The sequence below is a fragment of the Hipposideros armiger genome, unplaced genomic scaffold, assembly GCF_001890085.2.
Source record: "Hipposideros armiger isolate ML-2016 unplaced genomic scaffold, ASM189008v1 scaffold_282, whole genome shotgun sequence".
NCBI classification, from domain to species: Eukaryota; Metazoa; Chordata; class Mammalia; order Chiroptera; family Hipposideridae; genus Hipposideros; species Hipposideros armiger.
The window spans coordinates 306,201-333,002 of record NW_017731632.1 but is presented as its reverse complement, the minus strand read 5'-3'; the positions used below and the strand labels follow the sequence as shown (position 1 = coordinate 333,002).

The following is a 26,802-nucleotide window of genomic DNA, read 5'->3' as shown; positions in this document are numbered from 1 at the left end:
AGCCCAGCTCCAGGTTGAGATGTTGTTCAGCATCTTAGCTGTGGAGGGCAGTGTCACTGGCCCTCATATGTGGGATCCGAACCGGGGTCCTCTGGCGTCCCAAACCAGCTCTTAACCAACGCGCCACTTGGCCGGCCCAGCATTTATTTTTAAAAGAGGACTTTTGGAGATGTCAAGGCCAAGGTCTCACATTGTCCTGGTGTTCAGATGGGCTGCCGCAGCTGTATTCGCTCCACCTTAAGAGGCCTGACCCCTGTGACCTCCAGTCCCTGTGAGGGAGCCACTTGGTAACGTTCCCCTGGAGTCGATCAGCCTTATTCAGACAAGAAGCAAAAATAAAACACAGTGTAAGCCACTGTTTAACATTGTGTTAAATGGAATCTTGCCTGTGGGAGACAAGAATGCTGCTGAGCCTGCTGCCGTAGGGCCAGCACTTCCTGTCACTCGGGAGCGTCTAAGAAGGGCAGAACCTCCGCCCGGCCTCAGACCGCCTGAGTCAGTCTGCACGTAACAGGTTCTGTGAACAATTTGTGTGCATGTTAAAGCTTGAGAAGCTGTACTGGACACGACCGGGCCGCCTCTTTGTTGTTAATCTTTCCAGCATTTGGGAGGGGAGACTGGTCGCTTATGTACAAAGTCTGACAATTACGATGGTGAACTTGTTGCAACGATGTTGCCAACCTTTTTTGTTATCAGAGGGATTATTCATTATGAATTTGTACCAACTGGACAAAGAGTTAACCAAGTTTACCATTTGGAAGTGCTGAAAAGGCTGTTTGAAAAAGTTAGATGCGTGAACTTTTCGCCAACAATTCATGGCTCTTGCATCATGACAATGCACCAGCTCACACGGCTCTGTCTGTGAGGGAGTTTTTAGCCAGTAAACAAATAACTGTATTGGAACACCCTCCATACTCACCTGACCTGGTCCCCAATGACTTCTTTCTTTACCAGAAGATAAGGAAATATTGAAAGGAAGACACTTTGATGACATTCAGGCCATCAAGGGTAATATGACCTCAGCTCTGATGGCCATTCCAGAAAAAGAGTTCCAAAATTGCTTTGACTAGGCACTGGCGTTGGACTAGGCACTGGCGTTGGTGCAAGGCTTCCAAAGGGGAGTACTTCATAGGTGACCATAGTGATATTCAGCAATGGGGTATGTAGCACTTTCCCTAGGATGAGTTCGTGAACTTAATGGTCAGACTGCATATGTCCAGATGTAGTGGAGGCAGTATAACTTTTGTCCTAGGGCCATCGAGCATTGGTGTGGTTGAAGAGTAGGTTGTAACATTGACGGTGAGCTGCGGTGGGCATAAGAGCTCCCCGCCCTGGGAATGGGAATTGGACTAGGTGACGCGGACGCCTATTGTTATCAGGCTCTTTTCTGGGCCCTGGGTTACAGCAGCGCACAGAACCAATGGTGATAAATACTATGGGGAAAAACAAAACAGAATAAGGGGAGAGGCCTTGCAGTTTTATTTAGGGTATGTAGTGCACTGACAAGGTGACCTGGGGCAGAACGGAGAGAGCAGGCCACGTGGACATCTGGAAGAGAGAGGTCCAGGTGGAGGGGACAGAAAAGTAGTGTGTTCCTCATTTATGGGTTAGTGAGGAGGCCAGTGGCTGAAGCGAAACGAAGGGCAGAAATAAGAGATGAGGTTAGAGGGCTGGGAGGTTAGAGGTGAGGGTCAGCCGTATGGGCCTTGTGCGCCAACGTAATGACTCAGGCTTTACTCTGACCCGATGTGGACTGTGTGGTCTGCATCTGTATTTCTTTTCTTTTCTTTCTTTTTAAGATTTTATTGGGGAGTTGGGGGGAGGGGAACAGACAGGTAGACAAATTGCTGTTTTGTTCTTCAGTCTAGTTGTGGAGGACATCGCTTCACTGGCCCATGTTGGTATTATTGCGCTCTTCCCGGATGAGGCAGATCGGTCGCCGATCGTTGGTCGGCCACTCACAGTGGCTCCCGGTAGCTCACACCGGCTACCAGCCGCTCACGCTGGCTGCCAGCCACTCAGGTGGCTCATGGCAGCCCACTGCAGCCCTGCTGCAGCCTACGCCATTGCCAGTGACTCACAGCAGCCCAGCTCCAGGTCAAGCTGTTGTTCACCATCTTAGCTGTAGAGGGCGCAGCGTCACTGGCTCTCATGTGGGATCCGAACCGGAGCCCTGCTGCTCAGAGCTGGCGTCCTAAGCCAACTCAACCAACGTGCCACTTGGCTGGCTGGCCCCAAAGTGACTTTTGGTGTCCCATTCCTTAAAAAAAACTTTCTGCGAGAGTCTGATTTTTCTAGGCACACTCTCCCATTGTTATAGCATTTAACGGAAGACGGAGAGCAGGGTGAGGCCCCAGAAGACCTTGGTGGCTGCACAGGCCATGCAGCCTCCGGGCCCCAGTCCTTCTCGCTGTGTCGGCACCGCCTTGAAGGTGCATGTGAAAGTGTGTGTGAGCACGAATGCAAGACAAGTGCAGGATGAGTGATGTTTTCAGTTCCTTGGGTAGTCCAGGCCTCTCTCCTGCTCAGTCTCAACCAGGAGCCACATTTTTCATGCACAATCTTAACATAATTCTAAAAGTAACAATTTAGATGAGAGGGCTTGAATTCCCAGTTTAGAATTAGTTTCTTCGTAGTTTTTTAATGTGACTGTCGTATGCTGCAGAGTCCTTGATTTTTCTGTGCCCCTCCTTCAAATGTGTGTCTATGTGCAGATTGCTTCATTGCACAATTAGAGGGGGCTGACTGAGGTTTGTTTCTGTTTTGAAGGTGGAGTTAAAATGACGGCTTTACCCAACATGGTTGAAGAGCCAGGACTGTTGGGATCCTGTCCACCAAGTCACTTCCTGCCCAGAGCAGGAAGGTGGTTCTGTGTTTTCACCACAATTTCCATACTTATTTTTTCATGTAGAACAAGTCAGTTCGACATACCAGTTTACCAAGCCAATTAAATTCCGTGGGGGAACGAACTACTGTATTTCCCCATGTATAAGATGCTCCCATGTATAAGATGCACCTTAATTTGGGGGCCCATAATTTGAAAAAAATGTATTACATAAAGTTATTGAACTCAAGTTTTATTCATCATAAAATTCATACAACTCATCACTGTCAAAAGTCCCAATCATTAGCTTGTCCTCATCTGTGTCTGATGACGAATCACTGTCTTCATATATTGCCTCTCATGGCCTTCTTCTGCCGTGGCTTTTTCAGTAGGGTTTCTTCTTCCCGTAGCCAGTCTCGGATTGTTTTCTCAGTTGGAGGAGGACCAGACTTACGTTCAGCAGCACGATTTCCATTCACTTTTGCAAACTGGATCACTTTTTTTTTTTTTTTTTTTTAAGATTTTTTATTGGGGAATTGGGGGGATGGGAACAGTGCTGGGGGATTGGGGAAGGGGAACAGACAAGTTGCTGTCGGTTTTTTTTGTTCTTCAATCTAGTTGTGTAGGACGTTGCTTCACTTGCCCAAGTTGGCACCATCACTGCGCTCTTCCAGGGCGAGGCAGATCAGTCGCCGGCTTCTGGACGGCCGCTCACTGCGGCTGCTGGCTGCTCACGCTGGCTGCTGGCCGCTCACGCTGGCTGCTGGCTACACACGGTAGCCCATGGCAACCCACTGCCACAGGGGCTGCAGCCTACGCCGTCGCCAGCGACTCACGGCAGCCCAGCTCCAGGTTGAGCTGTTGTTCAGCATCTTAGCTGTGGAGGGCAGTGTCACTGGCCCTCATATGTGGGATCCGAACCGGGGCCCTCTGGCATCCCAAGCGAGTTCTTAACCATCGCGCCACTCGGCCGGCCCAAACTGGATCACTTTTAACTTGAATTCAGCACTGTACGAAAATCTTTTCTGAGCCAATTCTGGGCAGAACGTGGCAAAACATAACCTACCGTAATAGACCGGTAACAAATGCGAAACAATGAGCGCAAAGACAAGCGCGAAAAAGCAGGAAATGCAAGTAAAAAAAACTATAGCTACTGTATAAGACGCACCCAGTTTTTAGACCCCAAATTTTTCGTAAAAGGGTGCATCTTATACATGGGGAAATACGGTAGTTGAGGTTTTCTTAAACTTCCAGATTTGCTTATTGGACAAAATAAGATAGGAAGGAGGTATTTCAAGCAGGGACCATAGAATGTACAAGAACTGAGTTTGAAGATGCATGACCAAAACAAGTGAGTTACTTTGGACAGCCAGCATTCTCTGAAGGTTCGAGCATATTGACCTAGGAGGGAGGGTGGGAAATAGCCTGAGGCCTCGTTAAATGGGGTTTGCAGTCTGCACGTATTCTGTCTTTGGTAGTCACAGTGTGACAACCTTTCTCAAGTTCTGGCATGTAGGGACAGCACAGGTAGGTCTTGGTGACAGGCGTGGACGTGCGAGCTGGTGCAGTGGTGTTTGCTGCAGACGACAGTTCTTTTTACAGTTCCTCTTTGTATCTGTCACTTCTAAGAAGATAGAGGAATGTTCCGGGCGGGCCCTGCCAGTTCCCCGGCAGGCATGTGGGTAATTAGCGTGGAGCGCTGACTTTTACTCTTTGGTACCCTGGTGGCTTTACGGTATAATTTGTAACCACACAAGTAGTTGGGATGTTGACGTGCTGTTTCTGTCAGTGATATCTCTTAATTCCAGGGAGCATTTTATGCTTCAGAAACGTTTATAATGGTGCAGCCTGAGGGGACATTGGGAATCATCTTGTTTGGGACACCTCTTTTCCCAGCCTGGGCAGACCCACTCATCTGGTCACGTACAGTGAGGCTTCAAAGTGTTCTCCAGGCTATGCTCCAGCACCCATGGCCACCTGATCAGGGTCGGCCCATCCATGACACCTGGCTACCACCCGCTTTAGTTGCGCCCCTTCAATGCCAGCTGGGAACAGTTGGGCTCATGCTCACTACCTCTCGGCTTGAGAGGCGGGGACACCACCAGATGAAGGGTCTGCTTAGTTCCGACTTGGCCAAAACCTCAGGTCATGAATGTTTCTTTTCTGGCCGCTGGTATGTTGTGAGGTCCACTTAGTATTTGTCAACTTTTTTCTCATTTCCACTGGCCTAAGGAGTCATTTAGACCCCGTGTAAGAGGCTGCCACATTGGGGCCACTTCTGATGCAGCCAGGAGACTGGCTATGTGAATTCAGTTCATTTAAGGCCTGGGCACATTTTCACTTTAGAAATCAAAGTGTAACGGTGGGTGAGTTAGTTTCTTCCTGAAATGCTTAAATTCGCCAGTGTTCTTTAATTTTCTTGACTGTCTTAGACTAGGTAAACTCTGACCTGCTGTAACAGACTTTGGTATGGTGGTTTATATCAGGTGGTTTAAAGGATAGAGCACTTCAATTCTTGTAGTTCTTAAAACGAGGTGTAATTTACGTCTTATGAAACGTACTGTCCTTAGTGTGCAGTTCTGTGAATTTGGACAAATGCAGGAAGCCGTGAACGACGACCACAGTCGAGGTTTGGAGCAGCTCTGCCACCCCATTCCTCTTTGCTGTCGCCCCCTCCCCCGGCCCCTGGAGATCACTGATGACGTTTCATGCCTGTAGTTTGTCTCTTCCAGAATGTCATATAAATGGACTCATCCAGTGCGTCGTCTTGAATCTTACATGTTGAAATTCCCTCTTGTTTGTATTAGCGCCTTATCCCTTCTTACTGCCGAGCAATTTGCCATGGGCTGGCTGTAGCGGTTGGTTTCTCCACCCTCACGGTGAAGTGAAGGACATGGAGCTGTTCCCATCATGGTGCTTTTGAAGAGTGGGGGGCTCTGCTTCTGTGGTCACTTAGGGAGCCAGGCTCCTTCCCTCCCGTTGTCTATCTGTATAATCAACAGCTGGCTGTTAGGCATGTTTGCTCCAATTGGAGGGACCTAACGGGGAGGTACCCAGGGCAAGGAGCCAGCCCCGTGTACCATTGCCATTCCTGTGTCATCAGTGGAAACTAAGGCGTGTGTGTCACTCGCTCTGGGGGAGCTGCGCTGTGGAACTTCTGAGCGGAAGGCATGTGCCCAAGAAGGGACGAGGGGCATTTTGGTGGGTGACTAGCACTCTGCAGTGTGACGTACCGGTGTGAGTCTGCTCAGGAAAGACCCGGTGGGCTCGTGGTTCATTCACCGGTCCACGCGATGGCGGGCTCGGACCGGGCTCTAATTGGGCTGTCACGGGCCTCCCGCGTGCCAGGTGAGGCTTCTCAGTCAGGCCCTGCCTCTTCCCGTGCCTGTGTCTCTTCTTTCGGGTGCCCCGTGGAGGCCTCTCTCACCCGTGTCCTTCCCTGACCTCATCTGCAGTGTCTCTTGGAGGGTTGGCCTCCATCGAATTGCACACCAGCAGCAGCCTGTCCCTTCTGCTGTGCTTTTTGGAGCCTGAGGGTTGCATTAGGGACTAGTCATGGGGTGGGTGGGGGGGTATTGTAGGTTGGATTCCCCCCCCAACCCCCTTTGGTGATAGAATTCCCTCAAAAACCCAGTGAGTAGTCTTCCAGTTTAGTTGTTCCCAGTAGCACCATGTACTGGTGGCTATACTCAGTTCTTTCGTGGATGTGGTTCTTAAGCCTGCTGCAGTTTTTCACTTCCTCTTTGGACCGGATTCCCTCTACCTTGAAGACACCTGAAGCCATAGGTTTGGGTGGCAAGCGTGCACCTGAATCTGATCTTCTAGACCTGGCTGTGTGTGTCCTTTTCTTTGGCTGAGAAGCCTGAATAGGAAGCCTGTGAGATAAGGCTCTGAGCAGGAGGCTTATTTCTATCTGTTTGGGGATACAGAAGCAATTGGCCATTGTCTGTAGTTTATACCTAATAGAGAGCACGAGGGCCGTCAGGTAGGCTGACCAGTTGGTGAACGGTGTGATTTGAGAAGGGGAGGCAGCTAGGAGTACAGAGTAGGTACTGTGTTACTCTGTTTCCTTGAATCGCATCCCCCCCGTTAGTGTGGTCTTGGGCCAGTCACTGTTCACACTGCAATTTCTCCTCTAAAATGGGAAAAACACTGCGGTTTCGGAGCTTTCCCTGACTGCTGTGGAGCCCTGCCGTCGAGGAAGCCCTGGGTCGAGCTCATTCACTTCCCTGTCCTGACGCCACACTGCCCCCAGCACAGACTGTCTGGGTCATTCCTAGAGGTCACGAAGTGCTTGTTGAATGCATTAATGACATGTAGACAAATGGAGTGGGTAATTCAACACATGTTCATTTCCTTTCCTTTTTTTTTTCTTTCAGAAAGAAAGAACTCTTAGCCACCAAGAAAGACCGTGTGAATCATTGTCTGACAATATGTGAAAACATAGTGGCTCAGTCTCTCAGGTAATTACACTTTGAACTTTCTAGTGAAAATAAAAACTTGATATATTTCAATTCTTAGTGCGCTGGAATAGCCTTTGTCTCCGCAGTTTCTTAAAGCCTTTAGAAGACCCTTTTCCCTTACTCCTGGCTGTCCAGACACTGTAACCAGCAATGTTTTCTTTCGGTAACCTAACAAAAAACACTTGTAGCCATTATGCCATTTGAACAGCATGTTTATATTTAATTAGCACTCTTGGTAACTGTAATCATTTGAAAATCACCTTTTCTTAGATATTTTTACATTACTTGAGTAATGGGAACACACGAGCCTGTCCAGTCAGCGTATCTTTCCCTTCGGTCGTTTTGCTGCCGTTTGTCCGCTCCTGTAGGAGCCCCCGGACGCCCAGCAGTGGCCGCTGACTTAGGTCGGCTCGCCTTGCTGGGTCTTACTTCCGGGGTGAAGAGGCACCACGTTTTGTAGCTTCTTTGCTGATTCTCCCCATTCTCTTTGCTTTTGACTGTCTGTCTTCCTGCCTGTTGTCCCTGGGAGGTGTGACTGGGAAATATTTTAGGCCTGTTTCTAAGACTGAGTAGGAGACACGTACCTGACTTCTCAGCTCTCTTCTCCATATGGGCATGTGTGAAATACCTGCTTGCTGTGCTTTGCCGTGGAATAAATAATTCCTGTTACTCTCCTGCTGGAAGCTGGAAAGAGCTCTTTAGAATCTGTTAGGAAAATCTCTGAGAATGTTAGTCTTGATTTTAGTACTAATAGAAACTTGGTGACTCACTTATTTTAATGGCATCTGGCATTTGTATTTTATATTTTCAAGGTGATGTCACATCTTATGTGTCACTGTGTGTAGTTGAACTCATTCCACAGTGTGCGAAGTGTGGTGGATGGTTTCTGAATTTATAGAAATCTTGTGGGAAGAAAATGTAATAACCAGTGAGAATATGTGCTGAAAATAAAAATATAAAAGTTCTTAGCATGCTATTGTAGAAAATAATGCTAGGATAAAAGTGGGGGGAAAGGAGAAAGGTTTGAATTTCAACCCTGCTCCTTACAAGTCGGGTGGTTTTAGGTCAGTTCACCTCCTTGGAGCCCCTGTTGCCTCATTTATGGAATGTAAATCCTCACTGTAGGGTTTTTGTGGGATCAGGTGGCCCGTGAAACACGGGACTGAACCATACAGATGTATTCATTAGCTTCCTGTCGTGGTGCACACACCCCATACCTTATTGTTACTTACGCGTGGAATGACTGAAACCTGACACACTGGTGCCCCTGCTGCTGTTTAGCGTTCTTCGCATGATCTCCACCATCCATGTTACTTGGAAAGCTGCTGGGCCCAGAAAACAAGATCTCCCCCAATCTGAATGCTTTGTGCTTTATATTCCTTTCGTTTCTTGAGAATTCTTGATGGAACTGATGGAATGTTGGCTTAGATTCACATATTAGTAGAGTATGTTGAGATATCTTAGGATTGATCTGTGGTTCGGTTTACCATCTACTAAATCAAAATAATAAAATAGTTTTTACGTTAGTGTGTATATTTTGTTTGTATGGAGCAATGCTGGTAATCATTAATTTCTTATTTTGCAGAGGAGCAGGTTAATAGGCCAGTTTATGGGTTATGGACCCAGAGAGGAGGTTTTTTGTCTCCCAGATCAAAGAACAAGTTTATTGTAAGATACTCTCCACACTCTGGGAATTTGGGAGTGTAGAGCTGAAGTGGATATTTTATATACATGTAGTGTTTTATGAAATCCTGATGGCTGGTATTCCCTGTGATCTCTCTTTGAGTGTAACTAAATCTTTGATATGTTCTTTTAGCTTCTGTAATTTAGTGACCTTATCTCTGGTGGGATTATTTCAGTGGCAGCTTCTGGAGTTTTCCGTGTGAGAAGTTATCTATTGTAAAACTTCATGTATATTTTGACTGTGCGTCTACTTCAGCTCTCAGTCTGGTGGTCTAACCTGCTGGTCCCTAAACATGGATGAGCATCAGAATCACCTGGACATGTGTCAAAAACACAGCAGCGGAGACACCTCACTGCCCTCTTTCCCCCACACACTTACGCTGTCTGTGTGAGTGAAGTCTGGGAGGTTGCTTTTAACACGTACCTCGGAACCTTCATCTAAGCCAGTGTTCCTTGATAAGGTGGTTGAGGAAAAACAAGTAAACAGAAATTCATAGATTCCTCATATATTAGCATACGTCAGTTAGAAAGTATAATGGTTCAGGATCCCATGCATAGTAGTATCAACATACAAGAGTTCAAGGAATTGACAAGAAATACGCAGAAACTTAAAAGACTGCTTTTAACTTTTCTGAAGGGTATAGATGACTACTTTCCTTCCTAGGTGGAAAGATTTTTTTTTATCAAAAGTTAAATTTTCTCTAAATTATTTCATAAATTTAAAATGATCTTGCTCAAAATTCTAGTAGGGGTATTTTTGAACTTGCTCATCTGCAAGAATAAATATATAAATGTTTCCAAGAAAATCTGAAACCATTAGTAATAGGGTGAGACCTGTATGTGAGGTTAAAATAGCTGTTAGACATTAAAGAAGGTATAGCATAGAAAGTTATGAAAGTGTATGTGTGTATCTGTGTGTGTGAATTTATGGTAAAGATAACATTTTGTATTAGTAGGGCAGCGATGGGTTATTGAACCAACTGACTAGTTGGGGGAAGTTATATCTCTACCTCATATTGCAAACAAACATAAATGTCAGATTAATTACTTAAATGTGGAAAAATGAAAAATTACTACAAAGAGAACCTGTAATCTTAGGCTAAGGCAGGCTAGCAAATAAAGGAAAAATTCCTTTGAATGGACTATAGTTCAGTATGTCAAAATCTACCTTAAACTCAAAAGTAAACACAACTTGGGGAGGAATTGACAGCATATATACCAAAGGTTTACTAGCCTCTGTAAAGAGCAATTATAAATCATTAAGAAAAAGACTATCATTCTAATTGGGAAATAGGCACAGACCATGAGTAGGTATTTCAGGAAAAAATAAATGTGACTGGACCAGTAAAGATAGTAACTAACGTTTATTTTGTGCTTCTTATGGAAAAATGTTCAAATTTACTAGTAATCAGTAGAATGAAACTAACACAAAAATACAGTGACTTGTTTAACGACAGGGTTATGTTCCGAGAAATACTTGTACACGATTAGGTGATTTTGTAGTTGTGTGAACATCAGAGTGACTCACACACACCCAGATGGCACAGCCTATCACTCACCTAGGCCGTGTGGTACCACCCACTGCTCCTGGGCCACCGGCCTGGACAGTCTGCTCCGGGACTGAGGACTGTGGGCAGTTGTAAGTATTTGTATATCTAACCTAGAAAAGCTACAGTAACAGTCTGGTCTAAAAGATCAAAGGGCTCTCCTGTAGAGGGCGCCCACCATGAGCGGAGCCTGCGGGACTGGGTGCTGCTCTGGGGGAGTCAGTGAGGGAGCGGGGAGTGGGGGTGGCGGCCGAGGACCTGACGGCATGACGGAGACTCTGTACACAGACACACTTAGGCTGTACTAGGTTCATAAAAAGTAATTTATTTCTTCAATAATAAATAAGCCTTAGCTGACCGTAGCTTTTTTACTTTATAAACTTTAAAAGTTCTCTAACTTTTTAACTCTTTTGTGATAATACTTAGCTTAAAACACAAACACATTATACAGCTGTACAAAAATATTTTCTTTCTTTATAAGCTTTTCTCTATTTTTAAATTTAAAATTCTTGTGGGGTTTTTTTTTTTTACTTCTTTGTTAAAAACTAAGATATAAACACATACATTAGCCCCAGCCTCCACAGGGTCAGGGTCGTCGGTATCACTGTCTCCACCTCCACATCTGTCCCACTGGAAGGTCTTGGGCAGCACCACGCGTGGAGCCTTCATCTCCCATGACAACCGCCTTCTTCTGGAACACCTGCAGGACCTGCCTCGGCTCTTCTTGATGGGGCGTCACTGTTTTCTGAAGTACGTCTGTGGTGGCTTGCTTGCTTTGTGTCGTCGTCATAGATTTGCTTGTGGGCAGATAACGCACGACGGACATCCATCCCTCTCTGTTCATGAGAACCTTTTGGTGTTGGGTCCAGGGGTCAGACTTTTTTTTTTTTTTTTAGCTGAGCCATCCTGCCACTTGTTGGCAGCTCATCTTGGGCCAGGCATCGAACCGCTGTTGCTCAGAGCTCTCACTCTTGAGTGAGCTCTTAACCAACTGAGCCACTCGGCCGGCCCAAAGGGGGGGTCAGACTTTTTAAGGAGCTTGTTGAGGTCTGCAGATGCCTCCTCTAACCCCTTCACTGGAGTTTCTTGGGGTTCTTGTTCTGCACTTCCCTTTTCTCTCCTCAGCTGTGCCCTCCTGTTCCCATTCCGACAACCCCCCATTAGTCACTTGCTCAGGAACCTCCTTGAGGAGCTCCCCAGGGTCGTCCTCATGCACACCCAGGTCACAGGCTTTTGCCATCTCAGCCACAGCCTTGGTCATTTCTGCAGTCTTTGCCCTATGACGTCACAAGGCGATAGGACTTGTTCAGCTCCAGTGTAGTTTTAAGGGACCACTGTCACGTATGAGCTCTGTTGATCGAAATGCCATCATGCACGGCACATTACTGTAAGAACACTTTTTACCTGTAAAATTGGCAAACAAAAACTACTCAGGATTTTGTCAATGGTGATACAACCTTAAAAGGCAGTTTGGCAAAATAGAGCTGTAAGCTCCTGCGTGTTAGAATTAGCAGTCTCATTTTGAGCGTTTATACTTAGAAAAGTGTGTAATGACATCGGTGCAGTGCTGTTCATCCCGTTAGAAAATTAGAAATAACGTTAATGACTTAGTAATAGGGAATTGAAAAATGAATATACATTTATAGAAGGGAATGTTAGTTAACTTTATAAAAGATGATTTGTAGGTATGTATATTTGTCACCAGAAAAGATATTAATAGTATTAAAATTAAGTTAAAAAATCATGAAAGATTTTTCCTTCTGTCTAAGTAACAAGATCTAAAACAATTGATATGAATAGAATGTGTGTAACAGTGATTTTCAAGGCCCTGGACATCAGGCAAAGATTAACAGTGATCCTGGACCAAAGGAAACTAACACCAGGAGCCCTGTGTTTTCCCCCAGATTACTACCCGGAGGGAATTTCCTGGCCATGACAGCAGGGGACCCCTGGGCAGACCCCAGTGGTTGCTGAGCTCAGGAGATAGCTGGTAGTCCTGAGAGGAGCAAGGTGGCTAGAGCCCATTGGGGAGAGCACTGGAGAGGAGAGAGCTGCATAGACCAGCTCTGGAGACCTGCAAGGGGGCCCTAAGTCTTCACTGAGCATGGATGCTCACAGGGCTGGGGATAGAACCACCTGCAGGGGTCACAAGGAACCCACAGGTGCAGCAAGAGCTCCTGTTCCCACCAGCAGAGTGGGAACCGTCAGGCTCAGTGGGACCTTGAGTGGAGTGCTCTGAAGGACTGGCCTTAACCACAGGGCTGACTTACCCTAGACTAAAATGTTACTCTACTCTGGCCTAATGAAGCCGAACAGCAAACCCCAAGATGATCAGACTCTTTCAAAGTAACATGATGGCACCCCAGAGCGAACTGCAAGAATACAGGAATTCCAAAGTGTACAGGTAGCAAGCTCCAAGGTACGAGGCCTGGCACCGGGGAAAAGGGAGCAGGAATGTCCGAGTCACAGTGACACAGTTAATTGAAGCTGACCCAGAAACTGCACAGATGGTAGAGTTTATACACAACAATATTAAAGCAATTACCATAACTATGTTTCATGTGTCCAAGAAGTGAGGGAGAAGATTGAATATGTTAAGTAGAGACAAGTCATAAAAAAGATCTGAATTGAGCAAAGGAAAGAGTGACAGTGGATTTTTCCATGGAAACACTGTCACAGGATTCAGTGGAACATCATCTGTAAAGTACTGAAAGGTAAAGACCCAGAATCCTATACCAGTAAAAAATCTCTCTCTGAAAAACAAAGGTGAGATAAAGACTTCTTCAGACACACGCAAGCTGAAATGATTGACATCCAGCAGGCAACCACTCTAAGAAATATTAAAAGAGTGTTTCAGGGCAAAGGAAAACGTACCCGGATCTATGCAAAGGATTGAAGAGCACTGGAGATGGTAACCACAAGGGTAAACATAAGACTCCTCCTTATTTGTAATCTTTCAACATTTAATTGAATAATTTACAGCACAAATAATGAATATGTTGCGGGGGGGGGGGAGGTTACAACATGTAGACGTAAAATGTGTGACAACAGTAGCATAAGGAAGAGCAGAAATGGAAATATGCTCGTGGTGCGCAGAGTACTGCCCCCTTCCCCAAAGACACCAGGTCCTTATCCCTGGAATCCTGTGCAAACGTTACAGATGCGATGAAGGATCTCGAGATGGAGAGATTATCTTGGGTTAGCCAGGTGGACCCTAAACACAACTACATGTATCCTTATAAAAGGGAGGTGGAGGTGTTTCACACACACACAGGTGGGGTGATGTGAAGATGGAACAAAGACAGGTTTGAAGATGCTGGCCTTGAAGATTGGAGTGGCACGGCCACAGCCAAGGAGCCCTGGCAGCCACCATTGCTGGGAGGGGCATGAAGCCATTCTCCCCTGGAGGCTCGGGAGGGAGCACAGCGCTGCTGATACCTGGAGTTCAGCTCACTCGTGCTCATCTTGGACTTCTGGTCTCCTGAAATGTGAGAATAATTCCTGGGCTCTTAAGCCTCCGGTTTCTAGCAATTTGTTCCAGCAGCCACAGGAAGCTAATCCAATACCTCTGTTAGTTTCGTATGCTGGATGTGAAGTGGTATAATGTCACTATGGGGATTGTGAGACATTAAAGACATATGCTGTAGACAGTAAAGCAACAATTAAAAGCACAACAGAAAGTTATAGCTAATAAACCAAAAAGGGATATAAAATAGAAGCATAAAAATACTCAACCCCAAAAAGGCATTAAATAGGGGAGCAGATGGGACAAATAAGAAAGAAACAGGACACTGGTAGATTTCAGCCTGGTTACAGCAGTAGTCTTTTTTTTTTTAAGCTGAGCCATCCTGCCACCTGTTGGCAGCTCAGTGGCAGCTCAGCTTGGGCCGGGAATTGAACCGCTGTTGCTCAGAGCTCGCACTCTTGAGCTAGCTCTTAACCAACTGAGCCACTTGGCTGGCCCCAGCAGTAGTCATTTTAAATGTGAAAGATCTTCAGGCTGGATGCCAAAGCAAGACCTAGTATATGCTGCCTACAAGAAAACCATTTTGAGTGGAAAGACACAAATAGATTAAAAGTCAAAGAATGGAAGGAGGTTCGCCATACTAGTAACTGATCAGTTGAAAGCAAGATTGGTTGGTTGTATTCATGTCACAGGCTGTTCTCAGGGATAGGATGGTCATTTCATAATGACAGGCATCAGTTCATCAAGTGGGTGTGACAGCCCTAAACGTTGAGGTGCCTCACTGAGGTCAGAGCTTCAAAACCGATAGAACTGCAGGGAGAAAGAGACAAATCCACAATCAGAGATGTCAGCAGCCTTGCCACAATTCTCAGAACACATAGCTAGAAAACCTGGATCTAGAAGCCTTGAAGAACACTGTCCGCCTCTGTGTCCTGGTTGATGTAGACACACCCCATGCAGGACAGCAGAAGACATGTTCTTCTCATGCTCACGGACGCTTGCCAAGATGGACCAGATGCTGGGCCACCAAACAGGTCTCTACACGTAAAAGGACTCAAATCTTACCAAGTATGCTCTCCGACCTCCATGGAATTTAGTTGGAATCTGTTACAGAAAGACAGTCTGGAAAAACCCCAAACATGGGGAAAGCAACGCATTTCCACATGACCCATGGGTCAAAGAAAAAGTCAAGGGAAATTGGGAAGTCTTTGAATTGGTTGAAAATAAAAACAAAGGATTTCAAAATGTGCGATTTGCTGTTCTGGCATATTAAAGGGACGTTCATAACAAGCCATTTGAGAGAAGAAGGAGAGCCTCGAGTCAGTGACCTCAGCCTTCACCTTAGGAAACCGGAAAAAGAAGAGCAAATGAAACCTAAGTTTACCAGAAGAATGGACATAATAAAGATAAGAACGGAAGATAGTAAAATAGAAAACAGGAGTGTATAGCAAATCAATAGAATTGAAAGGGGGTTCTTCTAAAGCATCAGTAAAATTAATAGGACTGAAGAAGTGAAGCCATACATTACTAATACCTGAGTGAGGGAATGATATCAGTATAGGCTGTAGAGATATTAAAAGGATTATAAGGGGATGGTATGAGCAACCGTATGCCAATACATTTGACACCTTAGATGAATTGGATAAGTTTCTTGAAAGAATTTCTAAAGCTCTCTCAAGAAGAAATAGACTACCTGATTATCCCAATACCTGCTTTATTAAATGAATATTTAAAGATCAATAATCTGATTTAGTTACTGGAGAACTTTTAAGTATGGTTGGAAATGGTATATAAACCTTTTTTGTTTTACTTTTTAAAAAACATGTAATTGACAACGCTACATTTGCAGTGTACAGTGTGTTGATTTGATACGTTTATATATTGCAATATGATCATGACAGCAGTGTTAGCTAATGCCTTTATCACATCACAGAATTATAATTCCTTTATTGTGTCGAGAACAGTTAAGATCTAGACCAGCGGTTCTCAACCTGTGGGTCGTGACCCCTTTGGGGTCGAACGACCCTTTCACAGGGGTCACCAGGTACTCGTATGTGGGCGTATCTGCATGTGTGCCTGGAGACAGATAGAGGAGCGGTGTCTCGGTTCCTAAGACCATCGAAAATATGTGTTTTCCGATGGTCTTAGGCGACCCCTGTGAAGGGTTGAGAACTGCTGATTCTAGACTCTTAGCAACTTTGAACTTTGTGATACGGTGTTGTTGACGGTAATCGCTGTGCATTAGGTCTTCAGGACTTACCTACTAGTTGCAAGTGAACCTGCTTTTTCAACTGAATTTTATGAAGTCTAAAGACATAAAATATTTCTGATGAAAATTTTGTGTATGAATTGAGATGTGCTGTAAAAAAGATTGTTATATATCTCGATAATTTATTCATATTGATTACATGTTGAAAGAATCTCTCTGACATCGGGTTAAATGGCATGTGTTATGAAAGTGGTTTCACCTGTTCCTCTTTGACGTGTCTTCTGGGAAGTCTGACGTCACCTTCCACAGGTAGCCCACGTTATATTTCTGTGGACAGTCCTGCTTTGAGCAGTGTTTGGGTGCTGTGCTGGCATCTCAGGGACCTTTTGTCCTTAGTCCTTTCTGCACAGCTGCATTCCACATACATGCGGTCTGAAATACTGCTGAGTGGCACGTCTTGTTTCTTGCTTGTTTTGTTGATCACTGCTGTCCTTTGCTTTCTCATGGCTCATCTGACTCTTGGTAGGAATTATGATGCAGCAAGAAAGGGCGGGGGGCTTCATTTCAGAGTAGCCAGACTGAGACCATGGAACAGCAGTCTGACTGACTTGCACACACAGCAGTGTATTCAGGGGCTGTGTTATGGGCCTGCTGTTCTTCCCAGGGCGTGAAGTCAGTGTCATGGGCATGGCCCAGCCTACCTCTCTCTAGGCTGTGTTTAGCTGGTTGGATCGCGACAGCCTCACGGGCTGTCTCATGTAATGTTTTAAAGTCATTCACAAACGTTACATAGGCTCCACTTTTTGTGAGACTGATGGAGTGACAGAAACACAGCCTGACCATAACCATGTTGCGTCTACAGTGAAACATGGCCGTCCTTTGGAGCACTGAAAGCAAGGTTCCTAAGGAGTGCAGAGTTAAACTGGTGTGCTGACTTTCAAGGCTCCAAGAACTTTGTGAGTAAGAGGAGCATGTGGTCAAGAGCAGATGGCCATCTGGGATCGAAGTGTATGAAAAATTACACAAAAAGCAGTGTCTTTTTTTAAGACTTTTTGATTAAAACTTAAAAAATGAGATTTGTCTTGCAAGTACAACTTCAAAAAAAATAAACTTTGAAATTATAGAATAGTTCTAAATGTACAGAAAAATGACGAACATAGCAGAGAGAGTTCCCCTTATCTGGTCACTCAGTGATTTGCTTCTTACCTTACCGTGGTGCATCTTCACAAGGAGTGAGTCAACACTGATATGCTGTGAGCCTTACTTTTCATGTAATGTTTCCTGTTCCAGAAGCCCGCCTAGGAGACCAGACACCTCTCACATCTCATCGCCATGTCTTCTCAGGCGCTTCTTGGCTCTGACAGTGTCTTCTTTTTCCCTTAGAAATTCTCCAGAATTTCAGAAGCTTCTGGGCATTGCTGTGGAACTTTTTCTGCTGTGCAGTGATGACGCGGAGTCAGATGTCAGGATGGTGGCTGACGAATGCCTCAACAAAGTCATAAAAGTAAGAGCCCCGTGGACAGGTCCTCCACGCTGTACCCATAGCGGGTCAGCAGGGTCCCTTAGGATGTCCGCAGGTGTTTTTGTGGTTGTGTGCTTTGGAGGTGCTCAGCTGTCTTAATGTGTTGGAAAACGACCCTTGTGATTCTCATTCTGCCCTGCCCTGGTGTGCGTCCCCAGCGCACCCTGGTCACCGTTCCCCAGGCCACCTTTGAGTTTGTGGTGGGCCTTTTGAATCGTGTGTGCAAACTTGGCCGTCATTCCCACTGTAGGCTAACCAGCATGAGGAAGGTTCTCGGGCGTAGCCCTTGACACTCTCTCCAAAACCGAGTTCTTGGTCAAGTTAAGGAGCAGATGTACCTGTGCCCATCCTCGCAAGGACCCTTTTTCATTGCATGTTTCCAGTTTTTCTTCTCTTTTCCTACTGCTTTGAGTTCACCTCTGAAATTGAGATAAGGCTTTAAGAGGCTGCATTGCTTACTTTTCCTTGAAGGCCCTCTTCCTAGTGATACTTACCTGGCCAGGTAAACAGGTTAGTTGACCGTTTCCCTTCTTGTTAGGGTCTTGAAAACAAAACTGTTCTTGGGAGTCTTCCCAAGGACTTTCTCTGGAGAGTGGCCACATTGTGCGCTGGCCAAGAAATCACCCTTCCTTCTGCCCTCGGGGGCCAACCCTCCCCGGGCAGCTGGGCGCCTGGGAGTCCTGTTTACAGAGCTTGAGGCATTGTGCCAGCACAGGGAGCGTGCGTGGGTTCGCAGTGTGGGGAGCTGCGTTTGAGTCTTGCCTCTGCCCCCCAGCTGAACAACTTGGGGGATGAATTTAATTCTGTGAGCCTCAGTTTCCTTAACTCTGAAGGGAGCCAGACAAGGTTTCGGGGTGTGTGTGTGCGCGCGCGCGCGCGCGCATGTGTGTGTGTACATGTGTACGTGTGTACATACCAAATGCAGTAAAGTGTGTGACGTGCTTGGTGTCATCCTGGCCACTTTTGGTACTCAAAGTAGTAAGAAGTACTCTAATTGACAACGAGATTCTTACATTCTCCAGAGATTGAGGGGCACCTGAGAGCACCAGCTGCTCCCCATTTTCTGTCGTGTGGATCCGTGGTTGCCTGTTGCCCAGGGAGTCCTTCCTGTCTGCAGGACACTGTTTCTTGGCCAGCTGTGACTTCTGTGCTTGGGTTGCTGGTTTCTCTATGGCCACAGGATTCTAGCCCTGTCTGTCGGGAGCAGCCGTAGGGAGGCTCCTCTTCACCTGGAGGTGGTCGCCTGGCCCCCTTTCTCCCTCCTCCCCGCCCTGCTCTCCTGCTTGGGCTTGCATCCTGCCTCCCCGGTGACGTAACGGCCATTTCACCGTGTCCTTCACAGCCGGTGGTCCATTGGTAACACTCACGTGTGCGTGGGGTCCCGCTGCCTGTTTGCAGATGGCCTTTTCCGTACGCTTACTTCTTCCCAGGCCTGAATGTCCTTGGTACTTTATCACTCCCACTTGGCAGGACCAGGCGGGGCATTCTGATGTTTCGGTTCTTGTACTTTGAGCCTTAGAATCAGAAAACCTGAAGAGGCCACTACAGGTTGCCTGGTTCTTGGCAGGAGGGGGTTAAGGAGGGCAGAGGAAATGCTGTGGCCCAGACTGCTCTGATTGGTCACCTTACACATGGGTATCGTTCCTTTGGAAGTCCGTCTTCTTCAGAGACCTGTGTCCGAGAACCGCTGCACAGGACAGCAGTGTGTGTGCATGGGTTGTGGGCGTGGCCCTAGCGCACAGCTTCAGGCCCTGGGTTCCCTTCCTGGCTCATTTTCTGCTTCATCCCCGTTTCCTCCTCAGCTTCGAGACTCCCAGTACAGAGATCCCAGCGTCTCATGCCCCTGAATGTAAGACAAGGCCAGTCTCTCAGCCCCTCCTTTCTGCCTAAAGTTTGGCTGTGCTGATTTCTGTGTCCTCGAATGCTGTGGTCTTCAGGTCAGCAGGCTGGCGGTGGGAGCAGGGTCGGGCTAGATGTGCTGTCCTTGTGACAGGCAGGACCAGTTTGGGAGAATGGATGGCCCTAGGTGCGGTGTCAGGGATGGACACAGGAGTCAAGTCTGGGCTTACATCTTCTAGCGTGTGCTGTCATGTGCTCAGTCGGCCGTGGCCCAGGAGGATGGGCTTGTTTTGCTTCTCGCGGATGTAGGAAGATGCGCTGGGCATCAGACGCAGCTTGATCTCCTGCTTCTGGCCTCAGGTCACTTACAGCCTCGTGCGGGCAGCGCGTTTGCACAAAATCACTCTCTATGCAGTATAAATGCTCAGTTCTGGGAGAGATTGGCAGCTCGTCACAGCAATCAAGAGGCTGAGTTGTGCCTGGCAGAGCCAGGGGCTCTGCTCTGACGGGGATACCTGCCGCTGCTGGCACTGCATCTTCAGCATGTTGCTAATGTTGGCTCTCCCAGCCTAGGGTGCTTCAGTGAGAGAGAAGCCATTCAGGCTGTTCCTCACTCACTGACTGTACGGGCTTCGTGTACGAGGAGCTTTATATGGATTTGAACCATCTGCCGTTTAATTTTGATATTGTATAGTATTTGATTGTGATAAAAGTGAAATTCTTTCCCTTCCATTTTTTGGTGAGGTGAATGATCTGTATCTGGTTTATCCAGTAACTTCCTGCATATGTATGCTTTTTTTCTTAACGAATAGGCTCTCAGTTTAGTTGCTGTTAAATTCTACTTTGCCCCAAGATGGAAATTGAAGCTGCGTTTTAGCTTTCTTTAGAACTGCTAATGGACTGCGTCCCCCATGACCAGCTCTCTTGTGTTTTCTTGTAGGCTTTGATGGACTCGAATCTTCCAAGGTTACAGTTAGAGCTCTATAAGGAAATTAAAAAGGTAAACCTTTATTTTCCATTATTGAAAAAGATGGTACTTTCAATGTATTGAGCAGTATATGAGATTTTACCTTATGTTTAGTAAGTAAAAATGTTAGAAGGAAAAGCTGTTCGGTAGACTTTATTTTACTTTTCTTCAAAAGGTTATTCTTCATTATGTATTAGATGAGATGGGAATTTAAAATGGTAATTTTTTTTTTGTATCTTCATAATTACGCCCACTAGCCCTTAAAATTTCTAAAGTAGTTAAACATTTAAATGGCCTTTTGTTTAAAACTAGAAATTACCAGTGAACAAAAAGCTTTTGTTTATATGAAGTCATCTTGGTGACTAGTGTCTGTGACTTGAACGTAACACACCGCTCGTTAAATCCTCTCAGAATGGTGCTGCTCGGAGCCTGCGTGCCGCCCTGTGGAGGTTCGCTGAGCTGGCTCACCTGGTCCGGCCTCAGAAGTGCAGGTATGTTGTACACTCTGGATGATGATGAGTATTGCCATTATTTTGGTGGGGGGCCAGCCCCTGGGATCCTGTCCATCTCAGCTCAGACGCTACTTCTTCACAGCTCTTTCCTGTGCTCTGTCTCAAGCCGCCCACCTCTGCCCCTCCAGTCGCAGTTGGTGCCGTCCTGTTTATTTTTCCTTGTAGCACTTACCCTCTCAGAAATACTGTCGCACTTGATGAGTGAGCGCATTCATTTTCTGTCCCACCCTCCCCGCTGGGAACAGCAGGGTCTTCCTGTCTGTCCTGCACTGCAGCCCAACACTGGGAACTGTCTGTCTGCACGTGGTAGTTGCTGACCTTCCAGTCAAATGGCTGGAGGTTGGGTTTCAGCTTCATCACTGTTTAGTGTAAGAATTATAGAAATACATGCCTTGGTCTGTTACCTGAGTTAAAAGTGTGAACGTTAAACTGAATAAAGTTCTGACAAGTTGAAACAGTTCTATCTGAATGAATTGGCAAACAAAAGAAGGACCACAGTTTCCAACGCCTTCCTTCTCTGCTTAACTGGCAAAGCGTACTGATGGCCACAGACCCTTGGCTGCAGGTCCCTGAGGCACTGGTGGGGTGGCCCAAACCCTCCCTATTAATACGAAACATGGATTTATTCCATCCAGTTGGAGTTTAATAAGAATCTTATATGGCTGTTGAGATACAATCACTAAGGAAATTTCTTTTTATACAGCCTTTTGCTTTTCCTATCCTTATTTTGAAAAATTTGTTATATTTCTCAAGTAGTACATCTCAAGTTCTCCACAGAGCAACCAAAGTGACCTTAAAAAAACATGACTGGGTCTGTTCATTGCCTTGAACCCTTTACTCATTTTCCAGAGCTGTTCACATGAAATCAGACTCCTTTACCCTGGCCTGCGGAGGTCATGCCCCGATGGCCCTGGCACCTTAGGCACTCTCCGTGGACTCATTGGCCCAATTTGACTTCCAAAAGTCAGGGTTCTCTTCCTCTTGATGGCTGGTTTAGTTTTCTCCCTCTGACCTGGGCCCAGAGGTCGCCTTCTTAGAAAGGTGGTCCGGCCTCACTAATGGGTGTGGACCTGCTGTTCCTTCTCTGCTGTCGCAGCGCTGACCGCATTCACCATGGGTCCAGGATTCTCGTGCTTCAACTTGTCTGTCCTGGGAGTCGCTCCTCTCAGCCCTGCATGGCCTGCTCTTTCTCTCTAGAGAGAAGTCTCATCTCTAAGGCCTTAGTTCGTTTGAAGACGAAAAAAATGTAACACTGCTTTTCCAAGACAGCTTTATTCTCATTTCTTAACATTTATTTTTAAAGTGGTGTTTTCTTATATTCTGTGTTATCTCCTCATTTAAAATATGAATATCTTAATAACTTACAGTTTTTAAGACAAGCTTTTAGAGTCCTCAGGTTACAGGAGAAACGAAGGCTGAGCATCTCCCAGCATTTGAACTTCATGTGCTTTAGTCCCCCGTTCTTTGAGCTGGGCTCGTCCCCTTGCCATTGCAGACTGTTTGGCATATGGAGCTGGCTTTTCTCCAGCAGGTTCTAAACTAACTGCTGCTGTTCCTCATTGGAGTAGACCTGGCAGAGTAACTGTGCTCGTCTCCCCACGCAGGCCTTACCTGGTAAACCTTTTGCCTTGCCTGACTCGAACAAGCAAGAGACCCGAGGAATCTGTTCAGGAGACCGTGGCTGCAGCCATACCCAAAATTATGGCTGCTTTTGGCAACTTTGCAAACGACAATGAAATTAAGGTACGATTGTTATGCCGAGTCACAGCATGAGAATGCGTCCGGTGGGGCGTTCGGGCTTTTGGATAGGCTGTCGTGTGAGAGTACTTCCTGCCGTCTGCCACGCTGCACGATTTAGGTTGGAGTCTACCGTGTTATTTCGAGGCTCACTGAGAGCTTCTTTCTACTTGTGCTTTCTGACCGTGGGTGAGGAGTGAGATGGGGCTGGTTCATACACGCAAACTCAGAAGGCGGTGTTGCAGAGCAGACTGGTTTTTGGTGGACTAGGCTGGCTCTGTGCCCTGGCTGAGGAGGGGCCATGGTCCCAGCACTGCGTGTCCTGCGGGTCAAGCGCCCTGCCGCTCCCGCGGATCACCGGACTTCCTGCTTGTTCTGTACCCCGACCAGCAGCCTTCCGGCCCGCCGTAGTGTCTCGTTCATAATGTCCAGGAGTTGTGACCCTCCTCAGGGCCTGAGGGCTCCACATTTTGTGGGTCAGCACTGTGTTGGTGTCTCTTGGTATTTCCCTCCACATTTCCAAATCCTGCTGGTTTTGGATTTTTAACTGCGGAAGAGATGACTAGAGCTCTGCCACCCCCCATCCTCTCACTGTAGTCGCATCACTGTTCAGGGTGTGTATTATTAGGCCTCAGTAAATAGCCACATCCAGCTGTGTCCTGTGCTGTGATTCGATTTCTTTGTACAACTTTTGGGTTATTCTGGAGTTAATAATTGCCTTTTTTCCCCTTGCGTATTACTCTTTGGCCATTTGCATCTTCTCGTACCTTCCAGCTGCTTTGTAAACTGTATCTCAGTAGTTTCCACAAGACAGATCATTTACTGGATCATTTCCCCATGAGAGTCCCCAGTCTTAGAGCTGTCTGGCAGCTGCTCAGGCCCAGTCAGGATGCTCTCTAGGTCTGTCACACAGTCGCGCCGCAGGACTCTTCCCTGCTGTCATCCTGGGAATCCCTCTGGCTGCTGCCCCGTTGGATGCCTCATTCCTGGGTGCTGCGTCTGTATCTCCCTAGGCTTGCTCCCTTGTTGGGTCTCGGTCCTGCCAGCTGCCTTGTATGAGGCATTCTCAGGGTTGTGGGATTTGGACCTGAGAAGGCTCCCTTGAGCTCTCATTCAGGTTTATTATTTATTATTCCAGACTGTTTAGGTTCACCAATGGGCTGATGTCAGAATGATGCTTAGCTTTCACTGTATTTAGAAGTTTGGACTAATACAGAATGATTCTTAATTTCCTATTTCAGTAATATGTTTGTGTGTTTTCACTCAAAGGAGCTCTTTGAGAGGCCAGCATCTTTTCTTGGAGCTAAAAAGAAAAGCTTTGTCAGAGATAATTTGACTGGGTGATGTCTCTGGGGAGGAACTGGAGGCCACCGACCATGGGGCGTCTGTGGCCGGGGGTCTGGGCCTTCACCTCTCTGGCTTTAGAGATCTACTGTGAGCTCACTGCGAGTTGAGGAAGCTCCGAGAACCGGCTTTTGCTAACCACACTGTTAGGGAGAAACTGTTTCTAAGGCAGACCCAGTGTGTTAATTGGATGCTGGTTTGCCTGGGGTCACACCCCCAGTGGGGGGACCTAATGGCGTCCCTGACTCTGCATCCCCGACTCCATCAGCGTGCTCCGCGTGTGCTGAACTGTACATGTTTAGAGCAGTGGGAACGGATAGTAGGTGACATCACGAGACGCAGGCAGCTGGGCTGTGGCCGGTCCACGCTTGGGCTGTTGCTGAGGCTTCAGTGGCCAGGTTAGAGTTGCGCAGCCCTCCTCTAGGCTGTCCTGGCCCCAGGGACCATGTCTGTCCTGTGTTTCTTAGGAAAACGGTGTGAGCAGCGCAGTATGCGGCACAGTTCAGTTCAGGCGCGTGTCTTCTAGCCCTGAGGCTGGCACGCGGCTGTAGTGGGACAGTGCTCTCCTTGGCCTCATTGTTTTCCATTTGTCTTTTTACGGCACTTATTTCACAGTGTCATTTACTGAGCCTGTCCCTGAATACTGTGGGTTCAGCTTTTCCAGCACTAAGGCCTCCACTGGTGTGGAGGACACTGGCGCCAGCAAGTCCCGACTGGCAGTTTACCAGGCAGCAGATAGACCACGTGTTCGCAGACTGCTCTGGAATCCCCCAGATTTGGGTGCTTCTTTCTGTTCAGCGTAGAAAGGTCTCAAATTGCTGATAAGTCGCGCTCTGTAAGGATTCGGGGCGAGCTGTTTCACGAAGCACCTGAGAAGCTTCACAGGAGCCTCCTTTTCTGCCCATTGGGGTTCTTGCTTCCATAGGTTCTGCTAAAGGCTTTCATAGCGAACCTGAAGTCAAGCTCCCCGACCATTCGGCGGACGGCGGCGGGCTCCGCGGTCAGCGTGTGCCAGCACTCCAGGAGGACGCAGTACTTTTACAGCTGGCTCCTAAACGTGCTCATAGGTGAGCTGCGGATAGCGGTATGCTTTTCCCCACGCATGTGTGGCAGTCTCCAGCATTTACTCGGAGCAGACCTTTGAAATTGTTTAAAATCAGGCAATCCCTCAGCTTCCAGACCACGCCCTTGGGCGCTGGCTGACCCGTAAATGGGAACCCACGTGGGTCTGTGAGGATGGGGACAAGCTGCTGCTCCTTTGTGCCCAGCCTGCCGCCTCACTGCCTTCCTGGGCCTGGCTCTCGTGCTGCCAAACTGCACAGTGGGACGTGGTGGCTCGGAGTGCTGAGTTGCTGAGGCCCTGCAGGTTCTCTGCATGGTTGCAGGTCTGCTGGCGATGTGTCCTGTGCACGGGGGGTTGTGGAAACCAACACGAGCAGATGCCGAGGGGCACGTATGGCCATTTGATAGGAAGGAACCACTGGCCTTGCAAATGCCATAAGACACTGTAAAGGCCTTGCTGAGCTAAGGGTGGAAGGGTACCCTTCAGAGCCACCCCTGGAGATTGGCCCCAGCAGGATACACATGTACACAGTGCTGTCTGTGCCATCTTTCTCTCTCATTGTCAGCCTCAGATAGGGTTCTGCTGGGGAGCACTGTGTTTTAATGTGAGTCTCCGAGCAGCCCGGCAGGTGTTAAGAAACCTGGTTGGTGGCTGCCTTTCCAGGTCTGCTGGTTCCTGTTGAGGATGAGCACCCCACCCTCCTGGTTCTTGGGGTGCTGCTCACTCTGAGGTACTTGGTGCCCTTGCTGCAGCAGCAAGTCAAGGACACGAGCCTGAAAGGCAGCTTCGGGGTGACTCGGAAAGAAATGGAAGTCTCTCCCTCGACAGAACAGCTGGTCCAGGTAGGAGCCCCTGACTTGACCTCGTGCCAATACGTAAGTGACGGCGACCTGGAGAGCCAGCTCCAAGGGCTGAGAGCACAGACTCTGGAGCCAAACCGCCTGGTTCAGATCCTAGGTCACAACCCCTGGCTATGTGACCTCCGTGTGGCAGTCACACCAGAGTGAAATGAGAGTAAGTAAGCTCTCATAAGGCTACCGAGAGTGTTACATAAACCCCGCAGGGCCCTGCCTGGCACAGAGAACACTGTTCCCCGTTCCTCAAATCAGGGCACGTGAGCTGTGCTCCCCCTCAGCCATGTTTGTACACATGGTAAGGTGCGTACTGGTTTTTCATTCAGTTTTAGACTCAACTTCTAGGCAAAGCACATGTGATTTAATGCCCACACGAGTGTGTAAATGTCAGCCCTGGTAACATGAAAGTGATGATGTTGCTGACAGAATTTGGGGGTGCAGGTGAGGCGAAGGCAGTAAGTCAGTGCATAGTTAGTGCGTTCACAGTAGTCGGCCTCACACATCTAGGCGTAGGCTGACCATCTGGGAGGAGCCAGTGCACAGCAGCCACAGACGATAAACACAGACATGGCCGCGCTCTGTGACACTTGTGCACACAAACAGGCGGCAGGCCAGGTTTGCTGAGGACTGCGGTTTGCGGACCTGTCACCTTGAGTTAGGGGGCTTTCCACCAGAAGAACTAAAAATAAGTGATTAAAAGTAGCTACAGCTGAGACTTTTATTTTATACCCTTCTATACTGTCTCTTTTTTTTAATTTGTGTTACTTTTATG

The 26,802-nt window shown here is 47.3% G+C and overlaps 1 protein-coding gene across 6 annotated transcripts in view; it reads left to right on the top strand.

Moving 5' to 3' along the window:
• HTT (huntingtin) overlaps positions 1-26,802 on the top strand; it is a 126,980-nt gene that overhangs the window by 6,901 nt on the left and 93,277 nt on the right. For all 6 annotated transcript variants that reach the window (XM_019657955.1, XM_019657953.1, XM_019657954.1 and 3 more), the window contains exons 2-8: positions 7,204-7,287; positions 17,576-17,696; positions 20,494-20,553; positions 20,932-21,011; positions 22,637-22,775; positions 25,039-25,180; positions 25,840-26,018. In XM_019657955.1, the coding sequence (XP_019513500.1) occupies positions 7,204-7,287; positions 17,576-17,696; positions 20,494-20,553; positions 20,932-21,011; positions 22,637-22,775; positions 25,039-25,180; positions 25,840-26,018 (805 nt within the window). The remainder of the gene's footprint in view (positions 1-7,203; positions 7,288-17,575; positions 17,697-20,493; positions 20,554-20,931; positions 21,012-22,636; positions 22,776-25,038; positions 25,181-25,839; positions 26,019-26,802) is intronic.